At 46.5% G+C, this 11,154-nt stretch overlaps 1 protein-coding gene across 1 annotated transcript; it reads right to left on the reverse strand.

Annotated features, from left to right (window-relative positions):
* Nucleotides 1-2,552: 2,552 nt before the first annotated feature.
* Nucleotides 2,553-10,520, reverse strand: RSPH3 (radial spoke head 3; the record flags this gene model as incomplete). Its single annotated transcript, XM_082303059.1, has 8 exons — nucleotides 2,553-2,743; nucleotides 5,006-5,092; nucleotides 6,151-6,313; nucleotides 7,344-7,547; nucleotides 8,098-8,243; nucleotides 8,710-8,851; nucleotides 10,139-10,226; nucleotides 10,411-10,520. The coding sequence occupies 8 exons, from the start codon at nucleotides 10,518-10,520 to the stop codon at nucleotides 2,553-2,555; spliced, it is 1,131 nt and encodes a 376-aa protein (XP_082159185.1).
* Nucleotides 10,521-11,154: the final 634 nt, after the last annotated feature.

Below are 11,154 nucleotides of genomic sequence, written 5' to 3' on the forward strand. Positions count from 1 at the left end.
GCACTGCCCGCTGCCCCACACTGTGCCCTGAAAGCCCCGTGGGGGCCGTGGGGCTGGAGAGAGGCACGAAGGAGAGATGAGGACATGTCCCCTCCTCCACCAAATTCCCGGTCCTGCAGCCTTTCTGTGCCCAGAGGCAAGAGAGGCCGGGGCGAGAGCCCATCCCGGGGCTCCGGTGCACGGCGCTGCGGGAGAACAAGCGGGAGAGCCTGCACGGCAGCCGGGGCGTGGGGAAAGTCGAGGGAGACCAGTGGAAAATAAATAAGCAAAGACGAAACTCTCCTCCTGAAGGCGGACGCATTGTGGCACAGTTTTCCTGCGGCGGCGGGCCCGGTCCGACAGTCCCGGTGCTCGGCGCCCGCCCCCCAGCGCCCCGCCCGGAGCGAGCCCCCCGCTCCCCCGAGCGCCCCGGCACCGCTGCAGGACGGCGGAGCGCCCCCGGCCCGGCCCCGCACGCCGGCCCCGCTCACCTCATGGCCCAGCTCCGCGGGCGCCGCCCGCTCCCCCAGCGCCGGGCCGGGGAGCGCAGCGGCAGCGGCAGCGGCGGCGGCGGCGGCGGCAGCGACTCCTCCCGTCCCCGCGGCAGTGCCCGGCCCCGGAGAGACGCCTGACGGCGAGGCGGCGGCGGGCGGGCCGGGGGAGGGCCGGGCCGAGGGGCGGCCGCGCCGCGTCCCCTCCCCCCTCCGCCCCTGCGGAGCGCCAGGGCAGCGCGGGGCGGGGGGCGAGCCCCGAGCGGAGCGCGGCGGTGGCGCGGGCGTGCAGCTCCGCCGCCGGTGGTGCCCGAGCGCTCGCTCTGCGGCGGCGCTGCCGGGAAACTTGCTCTAGAGGAGTGCGAGTGCCGCGGCTGTCCGGCCGCCGATACTGCCTCTGCCGTGGCCACGGAGTTGGCCGTACTGGTGAGGATCCACAGAACGCCCTGACCTGCACTGCTGGTGGTTAACAACTTCCTAGGAAGGCACTTCACAGGACTTAGAATGTCCTGCACACACGTCCCGGCTTTGCTTCCTTGACTTGGGGTTCAGTTGCAGACTCGCACCCCCCAGGCCGAAGGGGAGGGCAGTGGGTGCACGTCCCCTGAAGCGATCAGTGGCTGTTTCTTCTGGTACTCTCACGGGTCATCCGCGCGGAGATGATCCCACCTTTTCCGTTACCACCAAGCTGGATGGGAGTTTGAGCAACCTGACCTAGTGAAAGGTGTCCCTGCTCATAGCAGGGGTGGGGTTGGACTAGATCATCTGTAAGGCCCCTTCCAACCCAAACTACTCTATCATTCTATGAACCAGTGTGGACTGCACCGGCTGATTCAAAAGTTGGCTCCTCACGTTATAAATGAGTAAATTTTGCAAAAGTTCGACACCATTGGGGTTTAGCAGAGGAGGGAAGTTGAGATGGGTGTCGCTAGTGCAGGGTGTGCAATGTGCAATAGGTGACGCCAGCAGTGTCTTTCCACCCGTTTCTCCAGCCGGGTTGCCGTGGGCTGTCCTGCCCTCTAGTGCCTGCAGCGCCAGCTCCCTCTGGCCGCTCTCCGCTCCCCCCTGCACGCACACCCAGGAGCTGCAGACCCCCGTGCACCCCCCCTGCCACCGTGGGTGCAGAGCTGTCCACCCTGCGGCCCTACCTGCCTGCCGGAGACAGCTGCTCCTGGGAACACTGACCCAGCAAGGAAACGGTGTTGCTGCAAAGTAGCACAGATGTACTTCTGTGAGGGGGACTGCCCCACTTGTGGAATTGGCCTGTGAACAGACAACTAACTACATGTGGCAGTGAAGGCACATTTTGTCAGTCATGTCTGGTACTGCTTCCAGTGAACCGGCAGGAAAGGACGATTACAAAGAAAACCGAGACTGGACTTAGCATGTAGCTTCAGCCCCTCACCTCCAGGAGGGGCTCCAAGAGAGGATGCTAAGGAGGATTTTGCACAGGCAGAAATTCCCAGGGGCAGGTAACTCTTTGAACCTGACTAGCCTGAGGAACAGCTGCTTTGGCTCTATTGCCTGCTGAGATGTCCATTCAAGTTTGTGTGAGGAAAGGAAAGACTAACATGAGTGAAAAGCAGTTTATTTAATTGCTGTAGTAACTACCTTTCAAAATAAGGAAAGCAAGGAAATATTCTTCCAAGAACATTATCAAAGCACTTGCAAAGGTTATTATGATGCGCTCAACATCCTTCTCACAACCTTCTAGCACAGGGTGTGGGACAGCATTTCTTCTTTCCAACCATAAACTTCCCAGATTTTTGATGGATTGGATTGAGTAAAAGGGGACAAAATTTCCCTGCCATTCATTGCACTAGTATCTTCTCTCTTGATTCTTACAGCCTGAAGTCAGCAATTCCAGCATATGGAAAACATGTTTTAATGCTCTACTGTTGCTTAGGTTAATCTTCAGCATGACTAGGGCACAATACCTGTAAACAGATAGGAATTAATTCCTTGTTTCTAAGCCACTGGTCTCCATTTACTTGATGACTTGCCTGTTTGTCACTCAGTTTCCTAATCCAGTGTTCCTTCTTGACCTGATTATTCTAACTGAGAAGAGGTGGAATCTGAAGGCTATTCCTCAGCAACAGGTTGGTCAGTCTCTTCTTTCTCTGCAACTGGTTGGTCAGCAGCATCTGCCTCACCAGACACCTGGGGAGCTGCATCTGTTGCCCTGGGCTCTTCAGCAGGTGCCTCTGTCTGATCAGATGGAGGTGGATGGCTAAATTCATCTAAGCGTTTTTCAACCACCACACGAATCAAGGCTGAAACAGAGATAGCCACCATTAACAAACATGGAGGAAAAACCCTATAATTTGAGATTTTTTAATATATTACTGACCTATAAATCCTTAAATAGAGAAAGAACCCTGAAGTAACTCTAAAAATGAAGGAATACCTAAGTGAGAAAAAACATTTCAGCTGCTGTAGCCAAATGATTGGTTTACACTCACAGCAGTAATTTGAAAGAGTGCACTTGGATATTTTTGTTGATTTCCTCACAGTTGCTTCTCACTCCCAGAGCAGGTCACCCCACCACAAACAAAGACTAGTCAGGTTACACACAAGGTGATGTTTTGGGCTGTCTTCATTCAAATAGGTTAAAAATGTATCTTTAGAGACTTTCCCTATGTTTCTACGTAAGAGGATACAGAAGCCACTAAATATCCTCTACAAAATTTGAGGAATATGATTTGCAGTTCCTTTTGCAGAGATGATGTTTACTCTACAGTGGGTGACTGGGTATAAGTCAGGAAATATGGATGATAAATAGCAAATGGTCTGCTTACATTACTTACTGGCCTGCCCCAGGTATGTCTTAGGACTGGAGCAAGACAATGATATCTGGTTAAAAACTTAAACAGATTTAACAAGAAAATTATAGATATTCTCATCAATACTGTATCCTGCAGCAACGTTCTCCTTAGGATGTTTATTCAGTACTCACAGACTATTTTTTTCTTAAAATAAGAGAAATTTCCCTTCCTTCTGAAGAGCTACATGAAGAAGTGATCCTTGAGTGTACTTACTGGCACATGTATCAGCATAAAATACCTAACAGACAAGCTGTAACTGTCCAAATCATATTATACCTTAAAAAATAAAGTTCAGGGTCCTGATTAAACTAACAATAAACCCAAAGGAAGCAAACACAATTGTAACACAAACCCAAAATCCCAGCAAGAGGAAAACTATAGGAATGAAGATGCAACTGTAAAAAGTGGTTTGATCTAGGAGCACACTGCTGGGTACACATACACCATACTTTTGTGCTTCTACACAAGACAGAGTCCAGGTTTTTCAGGTGTTTCAACTACAGCCTCTGAACTAATAAAAGAGCCCAAATATTTAGTTTGAACTAGCCCAAAAGAAGACTGATATTTCAATCTATTTCAAAAGCAAGGACATGATTATTGACTGATAAGGAGGTAAGCCCTTGTTTTGATGAAAAATATTGGTCACCTCACTTTTTAGTCAACCATGGCCTGCCATCATCCTCCTTTCATGCAGGAGAATAATCCATAGCCCTGGGAGCTTACACAAGCAGATTAAGAGACTTTCATGGTATATATGTGGCAGTACACAAGGTGGGTTTTTTGGTTCCCACTACCACAATCAGGTGCACTACAGAGAACACTACAGCAGTGGTGGCTGTGTAACACAGAGGAAGTAGAAGCTTTATAGCAGAAAAAAACAATTGTGTTCTTTAACCATTCTGGTCCTGACATATGTGTTGTATCTCCCAGCATTAACACATCTCAAACAGTATAAAGCCAGAAGAGAGTGGATAGTGCAGCATGACTGACACTTCCATTGTTTCAGCTGAATATCAGTTACCTAGTTGCATGTAGTAGTAGTTTTCCAATATTAAAACATGTTAATATAGCAAAAAAACCAAACCAAACCAACAAACAAACACAAATAAACAAAACCCCCAACATAAAAAGCCATGGGTACTTGGAGCTTTTCCTAAAATGTCACCTCCTACTGATGCCTAGGTTTTAACTTTTATATTTTCCTGATTCTGTACTGCTTAGAGTGTAACTCTGAGGTTTCTTGTAGCTTGCTAGTTTCTGCTCTCTTGTGCTAGGTAGACATAACAAAGCCTCTCCAGGCCTGCTCTCCAAGGTCACCCAGACCATCCTAGGCCCAAAAAGTATAATCCAAAGAGCTTCTAAGGGGGGCCAGCAGAGGGGAAATTACATCATTGAACTGAAGCTTTAACTGGAGAATTAACCCTGATATGCAAATGAACCAAACCTATAAAGGTGTGAAGAACTCATGACCTGTCGTCCTGCCATATTTTTGGCAATAGCCTGTGGCTCCCAGGGTGTACCTTTGAAGGCTTTTCAAATAAATACCTATTTTATTCTTTTACTCCCGTCCAGTCTGTGTCTAAGAGGTCTCTTAAGGCATCACTACCTTAACCCACAGTGACCATATAAATGTGACATTTGTTCTGATCAGCAAAAAAAAATCAAGAACATCAGGCAGCCCAGATTACATTCCAGGATTTGGTAACTTACAGTCAAGCATCATCCTCCCCAGAACCTTCCTCTGTAGTGTTTCTTCCACTTCTGACATCAGCCATGGAAGGAAGTCTGTCTCAATATCTGTAAGAATTTAGCAGGAAGAAACAAAGAGAAAACATCACTTTATAATGGATGACCAACAGGACTTGGTGGCTGTTTTTATTTGCTATGAAAATTAAGGGATGGACCCCCCCTGCCAAAGGCACTTGCTCTGTAAGAGTCAGACAAAATCTCTCAGATGATGTTTCATTTCTTACCTCCAACCTCTCTTACTGAGGTTCATCATCATTATAGACTCAGAGCAGAGTCCTCTCAGCTGCAGTTGTTTTCAAAGAGGTCTGGCACACTTGAAGGGCTCACAAGAGATGAGATACACAGCCATGTTCTAGTGAGATCCAAATAACTATCCTGAACAAGTCAGGAGAATAACATTTCCTGCCTCACTTTCCAAAGACGTTTGGCTTCTGGTCTGCTGAAAGCATTTGTTCTCTCTGACTAAGGAGTTCTTGCTTACCCGTGTATTTCTCAAATGATACTATTTGTACACTGTGATCCCAAAGCCTGACCTGGTTGAAAACCACACTCGGTTTCTGCATTGACCCCATGATTTACCCTAGCGAGAGTGTAACCATTCCCAAGCTGTGGTCTGTGCCCATGTGGAGACTGGTGAAGTGGGGTGGAGCAAGGTAGCTCATAAGAAGTGCTGCTGATTCTAGCGGCTTGGAAGCCACTGATATACAACTCCAAAACTGTTTTCTGGGCCTAATTCTAATTGACTAATTTCTCCCTTGTTCTGATAATCATTACAAAATATTCAGAATGGCAAACTGATTTGTCTGTTCTATAAAAATACATGTACTTCAATTTGGATCTCTCTCTCTCCCAATCCTAACCACCCATTTATTTCTCTCCAGTTTCAAAGCAGCTCTTCTCTTTGTCACACTCTCAGCTCTCACTTATTCTTCACTATTTGTACAGATGATCAATAATGTTTAAAACTATGAGTTCAGCCACAAATGTAAATTAATAAAGTCTTATTACATTATTCTAAATAATAGGACAATATGCTGTGTTTCATGGTTGTTTTGAGCTTTATATTACCTTGCTCACATATTTAAAAAGAAAAAAACAAAACAAACCTCTTTCTATAGGGTCATAAAAAAATCCACTGTCATGAAGATTGTTGAAGACTGAGGGAATGAGATCAGCCAGGTAACGCTGAGCGAATGCCCGAGCTGCAACTTTCTCCGCAGTCTCTTTCTGTTTCCTCAGCTTTTCCAGGTGCTCAAGTCTGCGATGTTCCTGTCAAGGCAATTATGCATGTAAAACTTAGAGGCCTTTAGCTGTGACTCCTTTGATCTAGATTTTGAAGAACTATCACAGTGTGTGTCTCATAAATAAAAAAGATAGTCAAAAGTACAGGTAATTATGATCTCTACCTGGTATTTGCAGCCTCTGACTTTCACTAAAGATTTCATTAAAGAGTGCTTGAAAGCAAGCTTGTACTTTATCTATGGAGTATTAAAATACCCCCAAATTACAGGGAAACACATTTCTGTAGTATTCTTTTTCTGATTATGGCAAGTCTATAAAATAAAGGCATCACAGCTGGCCAAATGAAACCCTTTTCTGATGCCTTAGTACACATTAATCTCATGACTTTTTGCTTTATTATTGCAGATCAAGCTGTTTGTTGGCCTTGGAATGTGATGAAGTTGGATAAGTATTTCCCAAACTTTTCATCTTCCAATATTATATCCTATTTCATGTACAAAAAGATTAAAACTCAAATTAGTTCAGGAAAACATTAGAAAACACAATTATACAAAGCTGATGAATAGTAAGTAATTAAGTCTTGCCTTTTCTGTTTATTCCTATTTACTAAATATTATTAATATAGCATAATACTTGGCGATCTTGAGATGTACATGTGCACACAGAGTAGCGCATGCATTGGGTGTGAAAGACTAGGAGGTGTCTCTCTTAATTCCAAGCACTCTATTTGTTTAGTTATTATAATGAAAAGGCTTAAGAAACAGCTGCACCAGGTACAGAAGAAAATGCTGTTGGGTTTGGCCTTTTGACCAGGTGTCCAACTACACCAGGTCACTCAAGTATGACTGCTCCAAGTAAACACAACGGTGTGGTGCTGTTGTACGAGAGCAAGTGGCAGAGTGCAGCTGTATGTCACCAAAATGCTTTAAGGTATATCAAAGCTGACAGTACCCTTTTGGGCATACCCAGCTTATATCACAGCTTGTCATTCCGCACTGGAAATGTTTTTCTCCCTTCTGACATCATTCAGACAGGCCTTGCCCTGAGGAAGGCTTACCTTCTCCTCTCTGATTCGCCTGTCCTGCTCTTCCAAGCGCTGCAATTCAGCAAACTCCGCATTACGCAGCTCTGCGAAGGCACGCTGATGGGACCACAGCTGGGCCAGCTCTTCTTCCTCCATGACTTCCAGCAAAGCCTGCTCAACTGTTTTCCCAATCAACACTTCCAGGATCGGCTTAACTTCAATATCAAAGTCAAACAACTGAGGATGGGAGTCAGAAAAACAGAGATAAATGTCCCTTGATCACAATTACTCTTAACAAGGATTGGCAAGGAGAAAAAGGATAAAAAAGCCCTTGTACTGAAGTCAGGCTGGATAAATGCAGGTGCAGGTGGGGGACCAGTGTCAGCTAAGGCAGAGAGAATCATGAGTGCTGCTGGGGGCTAAGTAGTGAGTGGGCTGGAGTGAGACACCACACACCCTCCCACAGCCCCTGTGCGGACTGCCAAGCACTTCCCTGGACCCTGTTTCTGTGTTCCCAGTCCCTTCTTGGGCTGGACACATTTTACAGAAGAGAGCATTTCTCAACACTGTAGTTCACAGCTGAAAGCAGCAGAACCAGTGCACATGGAGACACATCTTCCTTAATTTTACACTTAACCTCAAAGCAGACATTGGTGAGTTGGGTTTGGGGTTTTTTTGCATGTTCTGTGAGGATTAGTTCCTTTCTGTTTCTATTTCAATTTTGTATCAAAAATGTGTTTTGTATGGGAGATATATTTTGACGGCACTTGTGGACCTGACTTCATACCTCCCCTTCTTCTATTTGTGTGGCCACATCTTTTCCTGTTTTGGCTGGTATGAAGAGTGGAGTGGGTGGTCTGTCCAAAAATTCATCTGTTTGACACTCTCCATCAACCTCTATTATCCGATCACTAATCTCTTCCAAATACAGTTCTAGAAACAAAAGCACAATGAACACTCAAAGTGGGATTCTTTTTATTTTATCTCTCAACTGTTTTTGATGACTCTACATACTGTATTACATCCAAAGAGTGCAATAAAATGTTATCTATAAAGTTTAAAAAAAGGCCTCTCAAAACACAGGTCAGTTTGCTGCATAGGTCAGTAGTTCACCTTAAGCAAAAGTTTTAAAACCTTCAATTTTAAGCATATATGAAACTTCTCTGATTATACCGAAAATGGAAATATATGAAGAAGTCTTGATTAACGTTCAAGAATGTACGCTGAAAAACAGACCTTCTGGGAAAATGTCACTAATTAACAAGTTTAGAACCTCTGATTCCAGCATTCTGTGATTTAAACTTATCCTTGTATCCAACTTCATCACCAATTTAGCAAGTGAATATAGATCAGCAAGTTTTTGTTTTCAGACAGATATGAAAAAAAGGCAGCCTTCTACCTGTCTGCACATGAACATGTTCTCTGCCTTCCACAGGCTCTGGCGTTCCTGGTCGGATTTGCACGTGTGTAAGCTTTCTGGCCAGTAATTTTTTCTGTGCTTTCCTCTGCTTTTTAACCTCAGGGGTACTGGGCTGGGTACTCTGAGCAGGGGTGAAGAAGAAAAACACCCACAAAACAGAATAAACTTTGTACTTGAAAATGATACTCAAGTGCCTCTACAGAAAAATGAAGGTTGCTCTTTGATTTTAATGCTAGCTATCTAGTATTTTGGATTTACTTTACTAGGTCCTGGCCCCATATTTTCAGTTGACTTAAAGACTGTATGGCATGGAATTAGTAAGTAATGCTAGCTGCCTACAGGCACATAATAATGGCATCTCACACTGAGTAATTAATTAATTAATTTGTTATGTGAAAGTAAATATTGTATACAGAACTTTGTAAGATAAAGTATATTAAAATGGTGTGGTTTTTTCTGACAAGTAAGAGTTTTCAAATTTTGAGAGGTCAAATGGACTTACGTCCAGTTATCATATTATGAACAGAATTGTTTGCTAGATAAAAATTATAGGACCAATTATTGCTGATGAAACAAAAGAAACAATAACTTTTCTAATCAGTACTCTACTTATGGATTGAGATAAACATCAGTTTTGAACTTCTTAAACAAAACTTACATAAAATTCACTCTAAGAAACAGCTACTGAACAACACAAAGCTATTTTCAACAGTAGCTTTAAAAAATACAGACTGCTTTAAGTTCATATATGATCAAATTATCTATGTAGAAATATTCTCTGAAAACAAAGTATCACATTTGGGTGGGACTCTGAGCAACCTGGACTAGTGGAAGGTATCTCTGCCCATGGCAGGGGGTTGGAACCAGATGATCTTTAAAATCCGTTTCAACCCAAACCATTCTAAGATTCCATGATTTACTATTGTATCAGGATATAGCAATAATACAAACAAAATACTTTGGCATCCTCACAAGCAGCTTTTGCATACAGCTGGACCATTTAGCTCTGCTTCTATGGTAGGAAAAACCAAACTCTACCCCACGACTCAATTTCCCAGGAGCTGCAATTCTCCCTGATGACACCTTGCATATGATAATAGATTATCCAGTAATGACTTGTGCACAGGACCATTACACTAAAGAAATGGAGAAGGAAAATGAAGGAATCAAGTACTCAAAGGGAGGGAAAAAATCAGAACTGCACAAGTTCATATGAAACTACATGCTTTAAGAATGAGCTGGAAACAGTTAGAGGCTCGTTTAACTGGAGAGCCTGTGACTACGTGAAACATTGAAAGTAAAATTACAGCTTCGGTAGTTAAAATTATAAATCAGGAACAGCTTTGCTGCCCTCCCGATGACTTTCCCACAAAACTGTAGTATGATCCACACTAAAAACCCCCCATACCTCCGGTAGGAGGCGAATGGACAAAGCGTTTCCGCGCACCACTCTCGGGTCGATCATGATGTTGCCGTAGCGCCGCGGGCCCTTCTCCCTGCGGCACAGCACAGACAGCGCCGGTTGCGGCCCCCGCACGCCAGGCACGAGAAAGGCAGGGCGGCGGGGGCTGCGCTCCCCGGGAAGGGCCGGCAGGGAGCTGGGCCGAGGGGAAAGGCGCGGAGGGCAGCGGGGCAGCGGCCGGCGGAGGGCGGCGCGGTCCGCCGGACACCAGCACTCACGTCTCGGCGGCGTTGGACTGCTCTCGGTACTTGGGGCGGGGGAGCAGGGAGCGGGGCTGGCTGCAGAAGCTGTAGGGCACGTCCAGCTCGGGCGCTCGGATGGGCACCATGGTGGGCTCCGTGCGGCGGCTCCGACTCCGGCTTCGGGCGGGGCGGGCGCGGCCTGAGGGAGCGGTAACGGCGTCCGTCTCCCGGGCAACGCGCGGCGCATGCGCGGGCGGGTGGCGGCCGCTCGGGGCATCGCGGAGTGGTTTGGGCTGGGAGGTGCCTTAAGGATCATCCATGGGCAGGGACATCTCCCACTAGACCAGGGTGCTTAAAGCCCCATCCAGCCCGACCTCGAACACTTTCAGGGTGGGGAATTCTCAGCCTCTCTGGGGAACCTGCTACAGTGCCTCACCACTCTTCCAGCAAACAATGTCTTCCTAAAATCTAATCTAAATCTACCCTCTTCCAGATTGAATGCATTCCCCCTTGTCCTGTCACTACATGCCCTTGTAAAAAGCCCCTCTCAGCTCTCTTGTTGGCTCTCAGGTACTGGAATGCGGTGGTCAGGTCACCCCGGAGCCTTCCCTTTGCAGTGCGCGGCCTCCCCCCTCACGGAGCTGTTCCTGCCGGGACGGAGCCAAAGCCTCGGGAGGAGCCGGCCCGCCGGGCCCTGGGAAAGCATCACCGTAACCCACAGCGGGTTGAGCTTGGCAGCGCTGCGGGGCCCGCCCTGGCCGAGGCAATGAGAGCGTCGGA

The sequence above is a fragment of the Coloeus monedula genome (genome assembly GCF_965178545.1).
Source record: "Coloeus monedula genome assembly, chromosome: 2".
Taxonomy (NCBI): domain Eukaryota; kingdom Metazoa; phylum Chordata; class Aves; order Passeriformes; family Corvidae; genus Coloeus; species Coloeus monedula.